The sequence below is a fragment of the Ischnura elegans genome, chromosome X (genome assembly GCF_921293095.1).
Source record: "Ischnura elegans chromosome X, ioIscEleg1.1, whole genome shotgun sequence".
NCBI classification, from domain to species: domain Eukaryota; kingdom Metazoa; phylum Arthropoda; class Insecta; order Odonata; family Coenagrionidae; genus Ischnura; species Ischnura elegans.
The window spans coordinates 108,955,198-108,979,704 of record NC_060259.1 but is presented as its reverse complement, the minus strand read 5'-3'; the positions used below and the strand labels follow the sequence as shown (position 1 = coordinate 108,979,704).

The following is a 24,507-nucleotide window of genomic DNA, read 5'->3' as shown; positions in this document are numbered from 1 at the left end:
GTTCCTCATTGAACCTGGTAGACCGAAAAAGGTCAGTTGGTGAGATGGGGTAGGGATGAAACACGTTTCCTTTGGTCCCCTGTAACCTGATAATTTCCTATTTTCCTGTGGAGTCTCGGAAAGGAAAAAAACGGCCGAGGTATTGGTTGATGGAGAGCCGAGTGTAGTTCCGTTAGGCCCCTTGCACACACACCGATTTTGGACGGCCGGTAAAATATCGGCCGATATTTTACCGGCGAAGCGATGCTTGCACACACGACGGATTTTTACTGGTCAAACGATAAGTTGCTATGTTTTTTGAGCCGGCGATCCACAGTGACAATGGCCGGCAGCTAACCGGCATTTAGCCGGTGCCGGCGCGTGTTCGGTACGTGTGCAAGCTCCAATGCTCTCCCATTGTTCACTATTGGAATGTGGACGGCCGATATTTTACCGGCCGTCCAAAATCGGTGTGTGTGCAAGGGGACTTAAATCTACGACGTGGTTATTATCCTACGGCGCTGAGATTGCCCCGATTGTTGTCCAATCTCTTGGGAAAGTTCATGCTATGTGCCTGTCGTGTTTTGCCTTAAAAATTTCCACGGCTGCAATTGTATTGCAATACTCCTGCGAAAGCTTTTAAACAAAATTGTTCGTGAGTATGACAAGTAACGTAGAGCGATGGCGTATGCTAAGAGAGGATCGGAACTCTTTCTACTCCCTCTTATGCCTCTATTACCGCCGCAGTTATCAAAATTTCCTCTTTCAAATAGTACTGAAAGAGGAAATTTCGATAACTGTCGAAATTCCAGGCATACGTCTACAACACTGCACGATAGGATTAAAAAAATGCCGCAAAATTTTTTTCTTTATAGCTTCCTTCCTCAAAATAGGGGTGCGCCTCTTACACACGCTTATGCGGTACATAATAGAATATAAGCTATGGCAAATAACTGCTTAAGCCCGTATGACACTTCCCAATTTATTGGCCAATCCATTGGATATTGGATTGTGGACCCACTGACACACACCAATTTCTAGCCCAATCTCCGTTTCACAATATTGGGCACAATAGAGTATTTGCACGTTTTTGGTGAGGCCTGTTAAAAATATCAGTTTGGTTTAATTAAGCAAAATTCCAACTCCTACAGTCGTTCGACCATGGGCGAATTTGTTATTAACAAATAAACATTCCAAAATCAATGTTGCGCTTAAAACACTACGCCGCCATGCCAGACGGCTTGTGACGTCAATCCCCATACTCAACTGACTGCAGTTCCTCCGATCATCTGCGATTGATGGAAACCTTGTTTATTGTTGTTTACGAACACTGAGGTGAATCTGACGGAATAAACCATCTGTCCTACTATAAATTAGTGGTATATTTCGTACAACAATTCTTTAAGTTCGTAGCCATGAGCGGAGATAGATTAATGGCTTGTGGGACAAAATTCCGGAATGAATATTGTTTTGTTCCGATACGTGGGAGCACCCGTGTTTCTACACCGAACAAGATTTTTGTGGATGTTCCCGATAAGCCTGAACTACGACGGAAATGGTTATTGGCAGCCCGGAGGGATCTTAAGTCGATGCCATTATTACACACAAAAGAGTTTATTATTCCATTCAGAAAGGAGAGACTAATGCGTAATACTGAAGCATATGTATGTTTGAGATGCAGTTATTCTTGTATACAAACGGCCGTGTATTCATTGATGATATACATTGCATATTTTTTCACTTCGGATGCTTACTTTCATTATGTATGCTTGATGACTATGGAAAAACATAATTGGTAACGTCAGTATTTTAAGCATTTATACTCGAAAAGCAGATATAAACAATGCTGGAGTGGAAAAGGAAAATTTAAAGAATTTACAATGCAGTAAAGAATCGTAAAGAAAATAACGTTACGGTAAATGTATAAATGGTACAAATTTGATGCATTGCAAATACCTACATGCGAGCAATTAGTAACATATGTTTACTCCTAAAATGTTATAGTTGAGGAAACACAACAACCTGCCTCCCTACATTTAAATTTTCAAATATTGACAGCATAAAAGTGCGGAAACATAGGGAAAAATAGTTTACTAGAGGTGTTAATGAATAAAAAACTATGCAAAATTACCCTTACTTGTACTTATTTATTGCTCATCATATCACAAATAGCACTACCACGCACACATTTCACGAGCTGTCTTTTTAATACTTATAATCAGTATATGCCGAATCAACTGTTTCAATGAAGAACTTGGCTCACAATAAATATAAAACGCTATTATGTAACACTAATAAAGCATAATTATCGGTTTTCCAATCACTCTGCACACCACACTAAAAGAATTTGCACTCCTTGAAATTCGTAAGGATTCTTCACATCTCACTTCCCACACATCACTAACAACTTAGAATCAGTTTACGTTATTTCACGTTAACATTGCGAAGACAATTAAATGAATAGTCTGAAACAAATTACCTACTAAACCAGTTATTGTAACATCAAAAAACTTAGAATTTCACTATCACTCCTACCGTAACCAAAATATGACCAAAACAATAACGAACAAAAGCGCAACGAATATGCGTGAAATGTAAACACTGACTAAATCTCAAAATGAATTGGCAATAGGTTTAATACGTAATAAAATCAAACAGAACTTAGAAGCGAACAAACGAATGCAAATTAATACGCGTTCGATGTATCCCTAAAGCACAACTAGTCCAAATATGAAACATCCCCTTCGCAATAGTCAGATACCTTTGATCGCAATGCATACGGTTGGTTGAACCAGCATGGAAGAAATAAATTCCTCGAAGATGTTACATTCACAACTCACTTCACTCTTTACTTCATCGTCTATATGCAATCGAGTTAGAGACTTAATTGTTGGATGAAACGCTTCATGAGTCTATTTTCTCCCAACTCGGGAGAAAATGAAGTTACAGACCTTACAAAAACGAAGATAGGCCCTAGGTACAGTGGCGGATACAGATGGGGGGCGCAGGGGGCGCGCGCCCCCCCCCTTGCGGGTCCGCCTGTATTGCCGAACATTGCAAAACCACAATTGTAGCTGTTTTATATCATAAGATGGCATTGTCATTTACATGTTTACAATCACTTTAAATAAAATTTTCATATACTTTGCCTATGACTTGGTCATATTTTATTACGATAAAAGTAAAGACAACTCAAAATATGTTGCGCCCCCCCCTTGAGTTTTTTCTGTATCCGCCACTGCCTAGGTATACACCGATCACGAAGGAGTCAACGTCTGTGAGGTTATTTGAAGAAGCTTTAACGAAACCAGGTTCCATTTTGCAAATTTACTTGCAGAAAAATGAAGAAATATCGCGTGAAATACGTGAAATATAAGTTATTCGTCAATGCTCCCGTCTGCTTGCAACTATAATATGGGAGATGACGTCACGTAACGAATAGCCAATTACAGGTCGTTTTACCCTCCAGAATTTCGATGCTAAAACAAAGGTTATTAAAACTTAAATAATAAATTAATAACAAAACACATGGAATTTTCATTAAACATATGAGAACTTCAAACATGTATGCACTAAATGGAAAGGGTTTCATGCTTATTCCTCACCCATGCAAACACTCTATTTCTTGGCCAATCTAGATTTTAGAACGGGTTCTATTTTCTCGAGGCCAATCTCCAATCAGAACTCAGTCTTGTCGACTCCTAGTGGCCAAATCTAGAAGCTCGTTGCAAAACATTTCACCTCGGAATTTTAATATCATATATAAAAACTTTAGAAGCATAGCAATCCATGGAATAGCTCAAATAATTAATATGTACTTTGAGAGAACATAAATTCACAAACATCAACTGTCTAAAGTGGGTGATTCGGAAATAACATTTCGGATATTTAATGAATAAAAACGTCGTGATTCTCCTCGATTGCGTCTATATTTTGTTTAAATTACAATTATTAAACTATTTTTCATGATTTGAGCGCTAAGGTTTCGGGTGAAAGTCCCAATTGATGACACAATCTCTGTTTATTCGATGAACATATTCCAGCCAAAACGAGCCGCTACGTTATCTTGGCTCACCTATGAGATCACAATATTTCCAATCTCTCATCATTCAAGGAACTCACCCGAATGAAATTTCGAGCAATTCGAGAATATCTTTGCAGCCCCTCGAAATAGTTATTAAATTTACAATTATTATGCCACCTCCCATTCTGTAGCTCATTGGCAATCAATCTGCGTCTTGAGATGCTCTTTTGTCATTTTGTGTTATGTGGCGTTCTCTAGTGGGGTATTAGAACACTATAACGGCCAATATTGGTGTAAATATTGGTACGTGTCATACGATGCCTAAAGCCCAATATTTTAACCAATATTGCGCGCCGATATATTGGCCAATAAATTGGCAAGTGTCATACGGGCTTTAAGAAGTCGAGAAATATTTTTTAGAAAAATGTATTTTTTGCAGAAATATGATTATATGCTATAATTTTACAGTAATCAGTCTTTTGAACATGAAATTAGCAAAAAAAATAGATTATCACCATTGAATATGAACTCAAAATTTACACCTGCAATGAAAGTGTTAAACATGGTACTCGGGGAGAGACTCACACTTTTTTGGATTGTTTCCTTTCAATGGAGGATGGATTCAATCCTGGGAGACATATCAGCTCCATATTTCTGCCAATAAGGATAGGGAAAACAGGGGTGAATACATCTCAGTGATGAGGGCATAAGATATGTGTACCAGGCCTACAACCACATTGCAAAAGAACAGCATGCTCTCCCTCTCCAAATGTAATGGGCGAAGGGCAGTGGCGGATCCAGAGCGTGTGGAAGCCATTACCACACCTGACCCTCTCCACTGCTCCCTTCGAGATGAAAAAGTATAATAATACAACAATACTGAGTGCAAAATTCAATATCCAACACCCGGTACATTGGGATATTAGCACTTACATACCTACATACTGTTCCTCTCCCCTCAGACAGATTTATCCTCCACCCCCAAGAGGGCATCCTCTAGCTTCTCTCATCAGATCATAGACACGACATCAGCCAGAGGAAAATAATAATATTATACTTAAAATTACGTTTCCAATCAGCATTTAGCCTCAATATCTGAATTTTCAATACTAGCAAATATTTTCATCTTAGCTTCACACAACTGGTGAATGTGCTCTGTCACACCTCTGTGCAGATAAGATAAAAGAGACCCTAACATCAAGCAATTGCATTTGGCACTCTACTAAATGAGATTCAAGCTGATGCTAATGAATTTGATAAAACATTTGAAATAAATGTATTAAGTGTTAATAGATGTAGGATACTCAACTTCCAGAGAAACCAAGGCCGTTCTGGCAATCGCTTAAAAAAATGTGGGTGCAAATGTGGAGTGTGACTTTGGTGTGGAAATTTGGTAAGAACACCAGTGCCTTCAACAGTGGCGCCGACTCCATGGGGCCTGAGGGGGCCCGAGCCCCCTCAAAGATTCGTTTGGGGGGGCAGAGCCCCTCAATAATTCAAGAAAATAATTAAGTTATATTATGCTTTGTGAAATCGCAAAAATACATTGGTAATTTTTATTTCCCATGTTTGACAATGGTTACCTTTTTAAATAAATTCAACAATGTGTGTTGAAAGAAATAATTATAAGGTTAAGCAGGTTAACCCATTATAGCCCATTGTTGCTTCAAAGCAACGTCAAAAATATATAAATTATCAGCTCTATTTAGGAAATAGCTAAACTACGTATTATTTTGGGGTGTAAATTTTGATGACGAAATATTTATCTGCCTCGACAATTATGATCGAGTGCAAAATTTTCATCTATTCAGAATAAAAAATCTTGAAATTTGATTTCTACCTTAAGCAGCTCTGGGTTATAAAGAGTTAGTCGAATGAAGTGGTGTGAATCATGGTAGTGTTTCGGTGCTGCGACACACTTTGAATTTAACCTCTTCCCGGGGCAAGACCTCCGATATGGGCCCCCCCAATGTTTTTTATAAGTCAGCGCCCCTGGCCTTCAAGGTTTGGTAGCACGTACAGCACTGGTGCACGATCCTAATGTGAATCAGTGTGTGCTCCATGTTCATGTAGAGTGGAAGTTGAATGAAAGGACAAATTATGGGCAAGAAATATTTTTATTCGCTTCCCATAAATTAGTAGTAGTAGTATTGGTTTTTAGGGTGCGTCGACGTCTAGGTCATTCTGCACCACTACTCCGTCATTAGATTCAAGTCGTAAATTAGAAGGATTGTCACTGCATTATTTATTCATATAGATTAGAAACAATCAGACATTATTTATAAAAATTTAAATTTGAGTAATCATACCCGTTTCTCTGAGAAACAAAATTATACCATTGAGATTAGTCGGGTTGTGTCCGAGGGGGGATTCAAGGTCCCCCCCTATATTGAGCCGAATCCGCGCATAACGGTATTTGTCGCACTCTGTCAGGATATGTCGGATACTTAAAACACATCCGCACTCATCACACTGAGGCGCTTCCTTCCCTTCCGTAAAGAGAAAGGAATGAGTAAAGCGACAGTGCCTAATCCTTAGCCAAGTAATTACCACTTCCTCCCTTCGATTGTTCCTGGCCGAGGAGGGCCAAGGTGACGTTGTCGCCTTGATGCTTTGCAATTTATTATTGTTCAGAGTCCTCCACGACTCCATCCACTGTTCAAGCACAGCTTTTCTAAGGGACGCTCTCAAGTCTTCGTATGGAACTAGCATTGATGTGTGCACTTCGCCGGTTAGATCTTCCTTGGCCAAGTCGTCTGCTTTTTCGTTCCCCGCTATCCCCACATGTCCCGGAACCCAGAGAAAGCATTCCATAAATTATTTTGAAAACACACCATTGGTAAATGCACTAAATATTATGGGTATGGTGCTTCATGTGATGCATTTATGGCTCACTGCATTTGGTATTAACAAAAAATGAATGCAATTACCAATTTTTATTGGTGAAACAATATGTTGCAAAGATATTGTCAATAATCACGGTCTCATAATATTTTTAGACTAAGCACATTATTGCAGCAGCATAAGGAGTGCGTACTTCAAAAAACAATGCATGAATGGCAAGTGAAAGTTATATTTTTGCAGAATAACAATTACAAGTAATGATTATTCAGTTACTTGCCATCTCCAAGGGTGAATCCTTTGAAATGGTAGAGTTTTTGATATGATCCTGGAATGTAAGACACCATCCTCACTACAATAGACTAGATGAAGATCACACAAAAAAGGATAATACATAGATTGATCCGCAACTCATTTTTCCAAATGAACAATAGAAGACCATAACAGAATTCCCCATGACTTAATGTAAGGTCCCTTGCCAGGCCGTCTACCAGCTTGGTTGACCTCCTATTCAATCATAACAAGAAAATGATCTCAATAATGCTATGAGGTGAGGGCTAACCCTTGCCAATTGTATGGGCCACAGAGAAAGCATCTGAAACTAGGGAACACATAGCATATTGCAATTTAGGCAATAATACTTCATCGCCATCATGTTCTCTTAAAGAGGCTAGTGAGATACCACACAGAAATAGCAGAGTTTACCCTTCGTTCTGAGTGTAAAACATTATTCTTTCCTTCAAATTTACACTTGAACATCAACAACTTTGGATCATAGCTTAATATTGTATGAAGTAATAATGAGAATGGATTGAGTGACACATTGGACAAAGGGGAGTGGGCAAGCTGCAAAATTCCATTTTTAAACTTTCAGAAACTAGATGATTGGCTCCAGGGGGGAAAATAAACTGTGTAACACGCATCTTGGGTAACTGCGCTCTCATGAGTCATTAAAGAAATGAGGAAATTTTTCTCATGGAAAACACCCATCCTCAGTGCCTGATCCTACTTTTTCCCCAGCATGAACAATGGTCTAATTGATATCCAACATTGGCCATCTTCTAGTAAGTATAGTGCAATTAAGAATACAGTCACTGTGTCCATTTATGAACTCATTATCTTCACACCTCGGCACTTCCTAAAATAACATATTAAATAAGTCATGATTTTTAAAACGAATCACAGGGAAATAAATGAAACTTCTCTAAGCATGAATGTTTTCAGGTCTTTTTCAGAGAATAATAATCCATGGAGGCTCTGGAACTTCACACTGGGGAGTTGAGGCAGATCCTATGTCATCTGCCAGAAGCTTTGCCAAAGCCGTGAACTGCGACCCCAATGGATCAACAGCAGAAATCACTGCATGCATTCTGGGAAAAAGCTCAGAAGAATTGATGAGTGCATATTCTGTAAGTCCTTTGCCTGTCATCACTTAAGACATTGCGTACATGTGCACCTGAAACTAGAGCGAGAGAATCCCCAAAAATGGATTCTGCCAAGAGATTTCATTCCAGTCGGCTGGGTGAGGCACAGCATACTGGGGTGCAGACTTCTTCCTCAGAAGGGATCCTTATGAGCTACCCCATTCAATGCCAAAAGATACAAGTGCAAAAACTTTATTCATTGGTCAAGAGCAATTTACTACATTTTGGCCATGTTCATGCAGAAGACTAGTACCAAGAAATGACTTGCAATGTATCAGCCAAACAATCTTTTACCCCTTGTTTATATAATAACGGCATTCTATATAACTGTTAAAGCAAGGGGAATGAATTTATATGGTAAAATGAACCCATGTGCTGAGGGATCATGTTCAAATCTTGGTGGAGGCAAAGTTTTCAAAGGAAGAATGATACTGACTATGGTGATGAGTCAACTGTGATATTGTACTCAGAACTCTGACAGCCAGGACTGTCCCAGTGGTCATAGGTATACTTATAAACCCAGGAATTATGAGATACATATACTGTGAATCTTCAATTTAGGTATCCACAACCCTTCTTAAACCCAAATATACAATGATGTGTGCCTATTAGACTCCCCTGTACACACACAAAACTTAAATTCCCTAAATTCTACGACAAAATCATAAAACTCCCTCACTTGGGCAAAAATATAATAAAATTAATTCCGAGACATCACAAAAAAGCAGAGATGCCTCGAACTCCTCTCCAAGCACCCACTACACCCATGTCTCGTATAGCGCAATTTCGATTAGCGCAATTTCGATATAGCGCAAATTCGTTCCTCGGGGAAACATTGCAACGCAGTGTAGCCTAATCAAAAATCTTAAACGCTCTCGTGATAAAACGTGAACTTGCGCTAAGTACACACGAAATTTCTATCAATTTACGCATATTAATATTATTTCTTGCCTCAAATCTTGTTTTTTGTTTATATATTAATCGAAATTCATTGCTGCGCAATTGCCAAAAGTATTACTCGTCATTGGGTCTAGATAGCCGGCCTACCGAAGATTTATCTCGTCTCCTTAACAGAATGATAATAAATAATTTAGATCGTTAATTAAGCGTGGGGCTAGTGGAAAAGAGTTTTTTTTTCAGCAATACGGTTTGAGACGTATTTTTGCCGTCGTAGGTTACCGGGCGATTGCCTTCCAGGTAGAGAGTCTACGCCAAAGCCTTCAAGGTCATCGGTATTCACGGGGGAGAAATGGAGCGGTGACCGAGTTGCGCATGAATAGCATCAACACATAAAAGGGTCCGCTATAGTGTCTCAAACACAATGGCTTCGTTCCCTCCCCGCAGTCATAGCCCTTCTGCGTCTCAGGAATACAGTTCAGCAGAAGAAGGTGATTTAGATAGAGCCATACAGGGTAAAAACCAAGAGAATATGGCAAAAAATAGGAATGCGTGTAGAAAATTCAAGAATTTATCAAGAAAAACCATTAACCTAGAAGAGGACTTGAGAGAGGTCAATTGCTTTGAAAATGGAGAGCGTCAAAGCGATATTGCGCGGAAGTTTAAACTCACGATGCCTTATTCTGAATAAAGACGAAGCTAAAATATCAGTGACCTCAGCCGCACCAACTTCAACCAAGCGGTCTACACATACGGAAAGTTCATGGTGAATCAGTACAAAAAGACGAGAGTGGTAATCGCTCCGAGATATTAAGTGAAAGCTCCGGTTGGTTCCAGAATTTAAACGGCAAGCAGGTATTTTCAGTGCGGCGATATCAGGTGAATCTGCCAGTGTTGATAGCGCAGCCACCACAACATTTTCTGATGAACTCCAAGCTGTTATTGAAAGTGGCTCCTTTCCCCCTCAACTAGTTTTAAGTGTTGATGAGACGATATTCTTTTGGAAAAGAATGCATTCTCGTTCATTCATTTTCAGGGAAGGAAAACCTTGGTCAGGTTTCAAGGCATTTAAAGACTGTTTCACGTAGCTGCTATAATGACTCGGAGGACTTCAAATTAAAATGATTTATCATTCATAAACTCCGCTAGCTATGAAATGGCATTTAAAGTAGCATTTTCCTGTCATTTCGATGAGCGACAAAAGGGCCTGGGTGACACAATAGTTGTTTTTAGACTAGTTTGAAAAATCATCAACTGCCGGCAACGCATTACGATCCCCTGAGATAGCAGATGATAGCCCACCCGCACGACAGGACGGAATTTCGAAAGCACGTAAGAATTTTTTTTAACGTGAATAAAAGTCTTTGAATGCGTGAATACTATCTTTAAAGATGTTTTAAACTATAAATACTTATAGAAATAATGTTTTCTAAGGCTTTTTATGGGAATATAGATGTTTTAGAGGAAATTCAATACCCAAGACCTATGCTACCAGGAACGCATCCCTATCTTCCCTATGTTAAAACGCTCTCGTATAACGCAAATTCGTATAGCGCAAATACCCCAAGGAACGCATCCCTTGCGCTATACGAGACATGGGTGTATATATTTTATTTTTTTTTAATAACATTTGGGACATCACGCATCTCAATACACACGTCATACAAATACTAAACTTACTACATGAAGACTCATTACTTGGCTAAACAAGCATCAAAGCCATCACTTTCCAATGCCCATTGTTATGATCAATGAGATGCCTGAAAATATGTGTGCCCAAACGCCTTAATTGTCTCACATATGCTTTGCTGTATGTACCTCAGGCCAAATACAATACTTCCTGAAATAGCATTTGCGGGCAAACCCGTCATCTATCGCAAAACTTATGAACTCTCTAACTTTGAACTCTGCTCATCCGACCTAAACAGCATTTACGTATGGAGCCAGTGGTGGGGACAAGAATTAAATCTTAGCATATGCAACGCACTAAACTTCTTGCGTTGGACATCCAACCATCCCCATGAATATGTTGTGGATGGTGTTAACATATAGGTGTCAGATGCAGTCAAATATCTTAAGGTCAAGCTCAAGGGAACATCAAACCTATTGTGAGGAACACACAAAAGAAATACAAGTGGCAGAGCCTTGAAGAAGCTAAGATTTGTCAAGCGTGAATTGGTAAAATTTTTTGGGTGAAAAAGTGAAACAGAGGTGCTACTTTGCACCCGTCACGCCACACCTTGAATAAGTGGCGAGCATAAGGGGACCTGGGGCAGAAATATTAAATCAGTGAACTTAATACCTAATATGCTAAGGAAAGCTACATGATTCTTCAAAATCTGCTACATTGAGCGAACAGAGAGCATTACTCAGCTGTTACATGAATTAGGCTGGAAGCCAGGAGAGACTTGCAGGCTATGTACCAAGCTTAGATTGCTTGAGCTATTACAAAGAGAGATCTCTCGGAGTGATACAGAGAATGTCATCTTAGCATCTCACTATATCCTAAGCCCGGCAGAAACAATGAAATATTTTGCAAATAGATGTAGGAATTTGTTTCTCCTGCACACAATAAAGAACTCAAATAAATGATGGGTGAGACCCAGAAGTCAAATACGCACTTCAAACATCCAACTTCCTAACTTTTTTTGTTGATAGCTGGTGTCATATAAACCCCCATACACCTTCTGAGGTGCTAGCATGGTTGCATGTAGAAGTACACTTCTTTTCCCAACTGATTCCCTCCTGACTGGCACCCAAGGACACCAAAACATAGGTACCTCATTGCAATTCACTCCTGATGTAGCATTTGCAGGCATAAAAATTGGTTGAGGGGGCAGTCATCGGCATGGAAAAGCAAATCTGTGAGAAGGCTTTTGTGGAGCTGCACTGAATAGTCCACAATATGTAAAGTGGTATACATCTCCTCACCCTTAGATAAAAAGATCAGGCTTTTAACCCACATCGAAAGGTACCCATACCCTTCCTCACCTATGCTCAAACAACGAAGACTAAAAAATGTTTCCCTTAGAACTTTAGGAGGAGGAACCCAACAAAGCTATCCCAAGGGTATTATGGGACCGAGACCCAAATGAGTGCAGTAGCTTTCATAACTAATATTATTTGGTCAATACATGGGTAACATTAATTAGTACAGGCAGCTAGAGACGAATACTTATTAGTATTAGACCCTGGGTGATAATTTTGATAAGGGTGATTTAAAGAAATGCATTAATGGAAGTTTATTTTTCAATCACAACAGGGTGAAGATGGGTTACTCTTATCACCATCAGTGCAAAATTCCACAAGTAGCTTGTTGCCAGAAAACAAGGTCTTCATCAGGGAGCACACTTTTGATGTTCTTGCTTCCTACAGATACAACTCAGTACCTCTTATGGCCGGCTCTAATAAACACGAAGGACTACTCTACTTAGAATGCAAGTATATGCCATACCATCATCAATAAACTGCCTCTAATATCAAGAATTTGAGCCAATTTTGCTATTTGACTCAGTTCTCCATTTGAATATCAATCTCATGCCATTTAGGAAATGACTGATTGCTCACACAAACTTATAATTAGGAGCAGCAATCAAGATTACCTAAATACTGGTTACAAAGAGTTACCATGCTTTAAGAAGAATTCAAATTTCCTCATAATTCATTTCCTCATAATTCTTCAAGAAGTAGTAGTTAGAGGTAATATAGCAATAATTTTATTGGTGGTACTTCCAAATTTCAGGTGTGTTGGATTGGTACCATAAGTATTTTGCAAGCAGAAATTCTGCAAAAAAAGAATAGTCAAAACTGTAATTACAATGCAAATTCTAGCTAACACTTATTCAAAATAGGTCTAGCTCCAACCAAACATAACAGAAAGAGACTCTGATTCTCAATTAACCTTCGAAAATGTCGGAGCAGCAAATAATTACGTCCACCATGTTGTAATTTATGCCTTGACAGTGATGCTGAGGTTGCTTAATAAGTCACTTAAGAACTTACACTCCAATATTGACATGGCCTCATTCCATACTAAATAACTGAAGGTGGTCATGACACCTTATCACTCATTTTGTCCGTCATCTGGAGATTTTGTGCAAAAATTGGGGACTATCAATATTTGGCGGCGATACACCTAATTTTTTGCTCTATCGATCTCCTATAAAAGGGGGGTTGTCTTACACTTGTGCAAACACGGTATGTATTGCTCTGATTTGTGGATATGCTAAGGGAAGTAGCAATAAATATTTAACATTGAATTTTCAGATTTGTACAACAGCTGGCTTTTACCAAACAATTATGTAAATGATGAAGAGTACTTAAGGTACCGATTGGTCAACCACATAGCAGACTCATACGGTAAGTGCTTCAAAATTATACACCTGACATTCCATACATTTTTACCACATTCAAGTAATACTGCTCTGTACGATTTTATAACATAGAAATTCTGGTATTGTTAAAACAGAGGTGCCTGACAGCTCTGGAGTTCTTGCAGAGGCACTTTCCAAGAGATATTTGGACCAAGCCACTCTCGGCAATTTTGCAGGAATGTTTGATGGCCTAGTTGATGTAAGTAAAAATAAGTAGTCTCTTCAAATTTGAGAATGCTTCGTTCTTACTTCTGTCAAATACATGTCTACACATAAAATATTGGCATTCAATTTCATCCACAAAGATTAATTAATCAAGAGCTTTGACTAATAAAAGCGAGCGAAGCAATTAAACTTTAATTTTACTTCATACACATCAAGTGATATACGTACAAAACAACAGGTACTAATAAATCATGAGGTAAATATAAATAGTACAAATAAATCATAATCTATGCTGTTGCAGTCCTAGACAAAAAAAGTGAACCACCTTCGTGCAGCTAAAGGCTGAACTGGAAAAGTGTGCCTCACAGGAAGTGACATACCTGCCCACTCCAATAGCAACTGGGTACACTCTGATATGGCAATAAACGACCCTTCTCGGGACAGTGAGTGGCTAAGTAATTGGCTTGGAGTGACTCAATGCATAAGGCCAATGCATATGCCCACCAGTCTCCCTTTTCTGCTGCAGATTCAGTTGTTGTGGTTTTGATGGATTAAAAAATGCATCAAGTCTTTAGCATTAATCATAGAACATTGATAAAAAACCAGAGAAATTGCCATTGGACAAGAATAATGACAAAAGCCATGATAAACTGCTGGGTTACATGTTCTAAATACATATTACACACAATGGAGGCAGTCAGATTTATCTTTCCAGCCTATTTCCAGGAAGGCTCATTTAAAGGGATTTCAAGGCCCACTGGGGTGGTTGACCAGGGGTAGGCCTCGCTGCCATCACTAACCAGAAAAACTTATTGGAGGAAATTAAAGACAGAAAATTATTCTTATCAGAAATCATACAAAAATTTCCAGGAACACTATATATAAATTGGAAACATCCAATAGTCGATCTTGTGATTCAGTGACCAGGTAATTTTCAGTCAGATGAAATTTTTTGCTCAACAAAGGCAACAAAATCTTGATTTCATAATACTCTTAGGTTATCATAGTACAAGCATCACTTCAATCAATTATGCCACCAAAGTACTGCTCTCATGCATAATTTACCCTGAACAACAATCCAAAATAACTGGTTTCCTTGGTAGGTTAATTCAAAATTCCCAGCCTTTGTAATGCAAAAATGGTAGTAAGATGTTTGAGATGGTTTCTGCATTAAAACAAATTTCACTCTTGTGTTTCCCAAATTTCTCTCAAGCCTTCTTTGCAGTCCTTTTCATTAAGAAAAGTTTCAAGTACATATTTACCCTCAGAATTGGTTTTCTGACCCTCCAGCAACTCCTTCCCTTGTGAACATGCCCTGCCTGGGGAGGGACCACTACGAATGAGCCCTCCTATGACAAGGGCTGGAGGTGCGTTGGAAAATTGCTTCCAGAGCTTTCAAGAGTGGTGCCCCCAGTTGAGAGCAAAGTGGTTCATTGTTTGTCTGGGACTGTTGTGAGTTAACTCTTAGTGAGTGATTAACTTCGATTTTGAAATAAAACCAATAACTTATTTGGTGAATATCACTCAATGATACAATGTGATTTTAATTGAGAATGACCAGACAATAACCACAGCTATTCTCCACTATAGCACTAGTATGCTTAACGTATGTATTGCAATGGGAGTTGCTTATGTATTTGGAAATAATGCCATCATGACTTTTTTAGCATATGAGAGCAGTCTCTTTGGGAATATATCACTCGATACACACAGTGGCACAGCGAGGGGGGGTTTTGGGGGATAACCCCCCCCCCCCCAGAGCTCAGAGAAATTTTCCTCCACACACCCCGATATTAGTTGCACCTAACCCCCCCCCCCCCCCCCCCAGCCTTAATTCCTAGCTGCACCCCTGGTAGACACACACAGTAGATTCCTCTAAAGAATCATACTACAGATCAGATCTTCTCAGTCAATGTAATAAGGAAGATGACGCTTTTTAATCTATTGCCTCAGAATGCACTGTTACTGAGAAGAAGTAGGTTCATAAACCGGGGATAATTCTTTCATTATCTTAATACCTTGACATAATCTTCAATGTAAACACATAGCAACGATTCACATCAAACCAACCATTCCAATTTTTTGATTGCTTCTATTCATAGGCATAAAAGGACATACCGCAAAATAGTACTCAAAAATTGATCATTTTGTACTCTTAATGCCAAATTCTGGTCAAAATTGATAATTTATCACAGTAAAAAAATATCAAAAAGGTAGAGTAATTTACCAGGAAATAGGATATGAAGGAAAAAATTCTTTGCACTTTTCAATGTAAATATTTATTTAGAATGAAGCCAACATGTTCCATTGCACTGCAGCATCATCAAGACTGATTGACTGTCGACTCCTTTTTAAATAAAGTATCCTACTATTTATTTTAAAAAAGAATCGGCCTCCATCATTCATTTCATTACCAGGAAATGGCAAAATCGGTTGCGGAGTTAGTATCACTTCAATAAATAAAAACGAACAAACTATGTATTAATCCACCAATTTATTTATGCGGTACGACTAGTTTTGACGCAGCGGCGTCATCCTCAGGTACAATTGAAATGAACTTCCACAAGGTGGAGCCTGTTACTATAGAGATTGTTTAGTATCACTTCTCAAATAACTTAATACACACTCATTACCACACACATTGAATCAAAATGCTCCATACCCCAAAACATGCTCTTGAAAATAATTAATTCTTGTTATATCCTCACAGCTCTGTGGGTCTTCCTTCGTAAAGGGCAATGTGTACAGAGTGGTGCAGTTTAATTCAGTGAATAGCAGCAGCTATTTATATTCCTTCAATTTCTTTGGAAAGGATCATCTGCTTCATCATGCAAATACAAGCCCTTCAAAAGTCGGTAAGACTCCTTACTATTAAAGAGGAGGATAGCTGTATGGGACAAATCATGATCTACAAAATGACCAGTATGAGACTAATGATAAGAATCATTAATCAAAACTCTTGGCAACTTACATTTGGAAAACTTCATAACACCTCCATGTAATTCAAAGAATTAAGTACATCTTGAAAGTCTCTTATCCAATTTAACATCTCTTTTATTTAAAGTCACATTAGAATAAATATGTAAGGGGTAGGAAATATGACTAGATGATAAATAAAATCCATAGATATTTAATGTAATTTTACTAAAAAACTTTTCCATAGATACTATCAAAATATCTATAATCTAAGCTACCATTTAAGATCAATTAATGTCATTAATACTCAAATTGAACAGGTGTTATCCATGGAGATGAACTACTCTACCTTTTCCCTCAACAAGATGTTCAATTTGATGAAAACCAGAAAAAAGTATCCGAAATTATGGCATCCTTGTGGGGAAATTTCATAATTTCCGGGTAAGTAAAAAAATATAATGAGAATAAAAGTTAAAAATATAAAGTATTTGTGATACTAACATCATTTTTTACCACTTAATATTTTCTATAACTTTCATTCATGGTTTTCAGGAATCCAACTCCCACTGAATCAACAAATGAACTTCCTCCTTGGTCTCCATTCACGAAAGACCAAGACAACTACTTGATCATTGATCAAAATGCGACAGCAGTTCTGGCAAATAATTACAGGCCACAATACACTATTGCTCGAGATGATGGGCTGGAAGAGACCTCACCATGAAATTATCATGAACATCTTCCAAGACACCAAACAGAGGCAGTGGCAAGAACTAATTTCATAACACCATTTCTCATATATAAAACTTGAATAAACTTTTAAATACTAATATCAAACTTATGTGGCAAATTTTAAGTACAGTGATGATTAGTAGTGTATGATGAGTAGTGTAAATAATACTTAATGAATAAAAATAGTGCTGCTAGAATTTAATATGTACTGGAAGAGGCAATTATGGCATTTGAGTGAGGCAGAAGTGAAAATGTTAGTGCACATGCTTTGTAGTTGAATATTCAATGAAATAGCATAACGGTGTTTCTCTGTGTGTAATGGTTCAACTTAATAAGGGACACAGACAAAAACACCTATTGAAGGTGGTTTGTCAAGGAAAGTAAGGTTGCAAAGGATTTATAGGCATTTAAGCTATTTACAGAATGCATAATGTGTGTTCCATTATTTGATTGCTTCAAGCAGACAAAATTTCTAGACACTCAAGCTATCGCAAGGGTTTTACTGTAGAGTGAAGGAACATGTTCCCCTGAGTGCAAATGCTGGATATTCCTCAGAAGAGGACTCAGCATGTAAGCAGCCGATTCATGACCTTCCACATATGCTAAGATGGCAGACACAAGAGAGGGATCACACCAGTAAGAACATTGAGCGACTTTGCTAGCCCTGAGGGTCAATACAATTCTCCTAGGAACAAAAATTGGCCACCTAATGGGGGACAATAGAGGCCATTCCCTCCAACCTCAAATCAAAATTCATTACAAGAATTTGAAGTCAAAGATAGGCGGAACGACAAAAATATATCAGCCCATTCAGTCACTCTCCCATAAGTTAAACGTTTTGGTTAAAAAAGTTCGCTGCTCACATTCCATGAGTTGGTGATGTCATTAGAGCTCTGGTTCATTTAAATGATCAGGAGGAATCCTTCACTGATTGAAAGAATTGCTCACAAGAGTTTAACAACAACAACCATGCCAATGCATAAGGCCAAGGAGTAACCGGGAAGGGGTTGGCCTTGGGTTGGCATGAGTTCACGATATCATCAACTTATCTGGAAAGGGTCAAGGCCTTTGATCTTTTGCCTGGGAATAGCTTGAGAAGCAGACAACAGATCAATAACTAGAAAAGTTTTTCAAACAATACCAGAATCGACGTTACAAAAAATTGGTGAATGAGCTCATGAGGTGGAAACATTAAGTGAGGAGAAACTGAAGGAAAACACCCCCAGAGACAGTAAACCAATTAATGAAAGTTTAATTTCATTAAAAATCATATGCTAATACCTAAAAATATATGTGTTGAAAAATCACACGATGCCTTCTGGAAACATAATAGATGATACACTGTTTTATAATCCACAGAAGTTTACTTAACTGACCCAGGTTTCGACATTACACTATGACAGTTTCAAAGGTCAACATACACAAATTGGCGAGAGCTTATTTTTACCAGGGAGGGGGAGGGGGAGTTAAGACAGGGAGGAGGTGGTGATGGTGGGAGGGGGAAGAGCTAACGAGGAAATGGATTCCTCAAGGTCAGTGTGTTTACGTGCTGAGTCTAGGAGAACTGATAATAACGGAGAGGAGTGAATCAGAGGTGCTGTGCCAATACACACTATATTCCCCATCCATCCCCTGCCTTTTCCCTCAATGTGGCCAACCAGCGTTGCAAGTAAACACAAGGGAAAATTAGTCTTCAGCAGTCGAGCCACTTGGAACTTTCTTTAGACCAGGGAATCCAACAACAGCAAGGGTATTCCTATTCACTGGGTGATCAGCGGCCCAAACACCCTCAGATGTAATGGTACCTCTTGCTGCCTCAGTCGAGCAAGGTTCACCGCCACTTTCTGAGTCACTTTCTCCTGTGTCAGAAGCGATAATAAATAAGATTGCTTGAAGAATTGCCATCCGAAGAGTCCATTCTGAGACCATGTATTTCATCCTCTTTAAGCGTTTTCCTCGGTAGTTTTTTCTGTGATGCTATAAAATGTAAAGAAAAATATTTTTATCATTTTTTATCGTGCGAATAATTTACTCTATATTAATTAGCAAACATATGTAAATGTAACCACTTACCAGAAGGACTAGAGGGACCCGCTGTTTCATTGTCACATGGGTTCATCGCAGGGTCATTTTCTCTTCGGCTCACACCCTTCGAGACTCTTCTCTTCATCTTCAAAGACAAGGTAAATACACTGAAGAAAAATGTAATAAAAGCATAAGTTGGTTTCCAATACAAGTAAGATATAACGGGAGGAAATGAAAGCAAAAAACTAATAATACTGCACAGTATATAAGTAAAACTAAGTATTATGGATATTTGAATCGTTAATTTCAGATCAAAATGACTTTTCAAAGGTTTTACAACTATTAGGAAAACTGAAGTTGATACCTCAAAAACTTGTTGTAACACGAAAATAAAATGTGTGAAATTTTTTTCTAACAATGGAAAAACATGCTTATTAAGGATACTCACACTTACCTCTTGAGATAAAAAGGTGAATCCGTTTGGAAAAAAGTTGTCTTCAGAACTTCAGGTGGCAACCACAAAACCGCATTAATATTCAGAAGTATCACAGAAAAATTTTGGTGAGCACAAACACTTCATAATATAATTTTTTAATAAAATCCAATACTTCTGGGTCCAAGTAGCACATAAAAAACTGTGTAACAACTACCCAAGGAGATTATCACTTGGAAAATGTTCGAATAAAAAACATTTTCCAAAGCCTGCAGAAAAAGTTTTTGACAATAATGGAAATGGAGCGCACTCCACGACGGCTAGAAAGCAACTGTAGAGTGGAAAAAAGGAAGCAAGTCGAAAGAGAGAGTCCCGTTACGCCCATTCATCTGAGGCCCAAGGCTGTGACAGCCCTGGGCTGTCATCCGTGCCAGTAGTTGGGAGCCGATGACAGCCCAGGGCTGCCATCCACATTGAATGGGTCAATGGCTAGTTTATTAACACGTATCGTTAGATTTCTATTGGGGCAGCCTGTGGGGGAGCATGACAAATCCAACAAAATATAGTGGAGAGAAAAATTTTTGTTCAGGAGTAGGACCACGTGCTGAGAACAACCTACTATAACCCTTGAACCACGGGCGTGCCCAGCGAGGGGCATCTGCTCCCCGGGAAGCAAAATTTGCAAATGTCTTTATGGAAAATAAAATTCTTTCAAACAAATAATTTTAAAAACCAATAAAGAGCTGTTTAAGTTTCCTTAGAATTCCTCAGTTTGATATTACATACAAACTTGAATTAGCATAATTTGTGTCATCAGCAGACATCAAGTAATTTTTGGTTTTTGCATGGAATGCTTCACATTCTATGGCAATATGCTAGATTAAGATGTAATCCCAACTATTGGTGGATGTCACAAAAATCAAAGATTAAAAAAATCAAACATATTTCCCATATTTATTAGAAAATAAAAATACAAATTTTGTTCAATAATTGAACTACAATAAGTTTTTGGTCACTTTTAAGTTAAAATAGTAAAACTAACTCACAATACAAGATCTTTGGCTTATAGCAACACTTATATGACTAGTATCAATGAACGATGCAAAAATAATCATCAATAATGTCCACAACACTTAGGACATTTTAAACAGGTGCTCACTTGCAGTAATAGCATCATACAGGCTGGAGCATTATTCATAGATATAAAGGCTTGAAAGAATACTTCAAGAGACACACATAGGAAGTAAGGATTATACTCCTTCATTTTAAATGGCTCCATTTGTACCATTAAAAAAGTTAAATGAAGTATTTATCTCCTGCTCAGCAGCAAGAAACTTTAATACCTTCAACTTTAGTAAATTTCTTAAAAAAAAATAGTCACCTTCATAAAAAATATGAAAATATTTTGCCCTCAATCACATTTTATTGAGGAGAACACTTTCAATAACTATAGGGATTAAAATTCCCCTTTTTCAACAGCAAGAGTCTCACAGTAATGAGATCACAGCCATGTAGGACCCTGCACTCCATCAATATGAAAGAACATAAATGATGATGCATCAAAATGCATAAATCACAGCAGACTTTTTCATTTTAAAGGCACGTCCTACTACAATGTTAACACCTCACATCATTAAAGCTACTTTGATCATATAATGCAGTCTAAAAAACTTACCTTTAAAAGGTGGAATAAATTTGGTCCCAGAGAGTGACCTTCGAGAGAAAAATGCTGCATACTGAATAAAGCCAAGTGAACTGACTAACACAATTCACTGACAAAAATTTAAAGGAAGTATTGAACCTTAAATCTAGGGGAAAACTAACATAATTTGAGAAGTATGAAAATGTATCCATCTCCAAAGAATTGGATGAATTTTGGAAAATATTGATATGAATATCCCCTGTTTCTATTCATGAAAAATACAGTATGCAGTTAGTATCTTAAGTTTGCAATGTTTCCCATCTTTAAATTATGCTAGTATAAAAAATTTGAGTTCCAGAGTAGGCAGTTTCAACGCATTTGTCTCCATCAAGATGCAATTTTACAAAATAATGAATTTTTTCAAATAGTTAATTATGTCCATGTCACGACCTTTGACTCTTAATGCTTGAGCGACATCCTTAGCTAAGGATGTTTTAGTTTTTGGCTGGCTAAGACTGAGAGCTTTATACAGAAATACCTTCTGGTGAATGCCCGCAAATACAGATTGTAAATATAAAATCAAAGCCTCAGCACATAGGAAGTTTTTATCAAAATTCTCTCGGATATCATCTAGAAGAACTCCTGAGTAAGCTGGGCCAAGGATTTTCTTGGAGTTAACATCCAGTATTGTCACTAAGTTCTGCAAAAAAAATTTTGCAATTTAGCCAGGGTATTTGCAAGTTAGAGAGGATTGTTCACCATAAATTGCTTAGTTCAGCAGATGGAATAAAAACTTACCTTGTCCCGTGGACTGATCATATCGTGCACTGTTAACCTCTCTGGTACACAGAGGCCAATAATTTTATACTTTTCAATGTGCGCTGAGACAAGAATGCCTCTGTGCCACCTGAAATATATCCACAACATATAAATAGATGTAAATATTAAAATTTAATCCAAAACAGGATATTATAATAATGATAACGATTAGAGATGTATCGGTTCCTATATCTGGTTCTCGGTATGGCTGGTTCTAAGCCTAGGGAACTGGTATCGAGAACAGATTGCACTAAGTCGGTGCTTTACAACCGGCTTGGAACGGTGGCAATGATTTGAATTTGGCACCCAAAGCCAAAATGGTCTGTATCGTATTCAAGGCCAAAAGTGAAATACATATTAAAAATACATACAGTGGAACCTCGACCTATCATTTTTCAGGAGGATGAATGAAACAAACGATGAATGCGGGAAAATGATCAAAGCGGGAATGTTAGGCTGGATTGCCTGTGTCCCAGGGGATGCAGGCTTTTTGGCAAGTAATTATGATATTCGTCAAAGGATTCAAACAAGATTTTAGATAATTAGAGGAATACTAGTACTTTATCGAGACACTTGTGTCATACTGTTGATTTGACTAATAACTCTTACAAATAACCTAAAGGAACACGACATCTCATTAAAAAATGTTTGCACTCCACACAGCATTTACACTGCCATTATGGATTCCTGTCTGATGTAAAAAAATCCATCCATCAAATGTCATTTCCCGTACACGTATTCATGAGAGCAATGTACATGTTATGCCTAACACAACTGCTTTTACCGGTGCAGTGATTGCTTGTGAGATGGATCACAAAGGCCAAAAATACTCTCATATTTGAAGTTTTCCTTTCTAATAAATGTATTTTTTATATAATTGAGGCAATGTGTAAAGGGTGAATAATGTTGCATTAATCGTCAGCGGCACACCCACCCTACCCTCGGCTTCGTCCCACTTATTATTTTCACCTGGTAGCTTGCTCTACCCCCACCCCTACCGTCATGTGCTAGTCGACAAACCGAGGCATTCAGCAATATTCGTGCGCTTCTAGCCGGATTCTTTTCCTCATCTTCATTTTTTTTCACTCCATCAATTTAAGTTCTCACTAGTTTCTTTGGAAGGGCCATGGTCTGAAGACGAATAAAAATAAAACTAATAAAAATGAAACCTGACTTCATTAAACCCACACGGAAAACACTCCCTAGTTTGAAGTCAATCCACCCTGGAAACTACGGAACCACTCGTGCGAGGTGAAGTTTGGAACTGATGCTATCAGGTACGGCGTAAGCAGAACATACTGCAGAGGGTGAAGCATGACCATATAACAGTGCCATGAAATTTTTTGTCCTAAAGAGAAGGCAACTTACCCACTCATTTCTAAGTAGCGTAGTGCCAGATGAGCAGATGAATTCGGATTGCTAGTAGGCAGAAACAAAATATCCTGAGAAGATATCCCTTCGTCAGTAACTAGGACATGTACGTGAGACTTACATTATAACTCCTAAATTGATGACTAATAATAACCTGACATACTGTTTTCAGGAAAAATTCCACATCAACTGCCGAGAAGGTCAGTTACGAGAATATCAAGTTTCGCCAGAAATCACAATCCTATTTTTCTAACTACAGTAGTATCCTGATTTAAGGTTTTTCAGCGGGGACAAAATTTAAAACACTAAATGAGGACCTACCATTTTTTTCAGGTTTTAGGGTCTGCAATGACTGGAATGGCTTTTTATGAATAAAAAATATTATTTTAAGTAACTAAAAGGTGCTGCATGCAGCAACAAATTCATTGATTAAATCTTCTTTGCCCAATTAAAGTTGGATAATACTTTTCCGGAATCAGCTAAAAAAAATGGGTAGTAAAAATAAGTAATGAGACGATGACAATTGTTTTACCTAATGAAATATTTTCAGAAAATTATAATATTCATCAACTTTAAAGCATTCCCACACGGAATATTATTATGGAAATTAGTGATTCCATTTTACGCATATTTCAGTGGCCTCGAAGAAATTTTAAAAATTTTTCTGTAAAAGTGACATGTAGGTGACTATAGCACTTCTAATGTAATAAAAAAGCTCTAAGTAGGTACTTTAAAAATCGTCATTGCATCATTAAAGATGAGTGAAATAAAGGGACAGCAGAAGATCGCTAATCCCGAATTCTAAACTACCGAATATCTGGGAAAAGTGAGGTTTTCTGGAATTTTGCCAATTTAACGTTTTCTGT

The 24,507-nt window shown here is 38.0% G+C and overlaps 2 protein-coding genes across 3 annotated transcripts in view; one reads left to right on the top strand and one right to left on the bottom strand.

Moving 5' to 3' along the window:
- LOC124170489 (acetylcholinesterase-like) overlaps window positions 1-17,548 on the top strand; it is a 57,373-nt gene extending 39,825 nt beyond the window's left edge. Inside the window, exons 5-11 of the mRNA XM_046549236.1 lie at window positions 8,069-8,253; window positions 12,428-12,602; window positions 13,432-13,524; window positions 13,634-13,737; window positions 16,414-16,558; window positions 16,940-17,060; window positions 17,172-17,548. Of these exons, the coding sequence (XP_046405192.1) occupies window positions 8,069-8,253; window positions 12,428-12,602; window positions 13,432-13,524; window positions 13,634-13,737; window positions 16,414-16,558; window positions 16,940-17,060; window positions 17,172-17,343 (995 nt within the window). The 3' untranslated portion in view covers window positions 17,344-17,548. The remainder of the gene's footprint in view (window positions 1-8,068; window positions 8,254-12,427; window positions 12,603-13,431; window positions 13,525-13,633; window positions 13,738-16,413; window positions 16,559-16,939; window positions 17,061-17,171) is intronic.
- A 3,196-nt stretch (window positions 17,549-20,744) lies between these two features.
- Window positions 20,745-24,507, bottom strand: part of LOC124170488 (guanine nucleotide exchange protein smcr8b-like) — a 47,846-nt gene continuing 44,083 nt past the window's right edge. For both annotated transcript variants that reach the window (XM_046549234.1, XM_046549235.1), the window contains exons 9-10: window positions 22,250-22,358; window positions 20,745-22,151 (exon numbers count right to left, since the gene is read on the bottom strand). In XM_046549234.1, coding sequence (XP_046405190.1) covers window positions 21,852-22,151; window positions 22,250-22,358 — 409 coding nt within the window. In that variant the 3' untranslated portion in view covers window positions 20,745-21,851. The remainder of the gene's footprint in view (window positions 22,152-22,249; window positions 22,359-24,507) is intronic.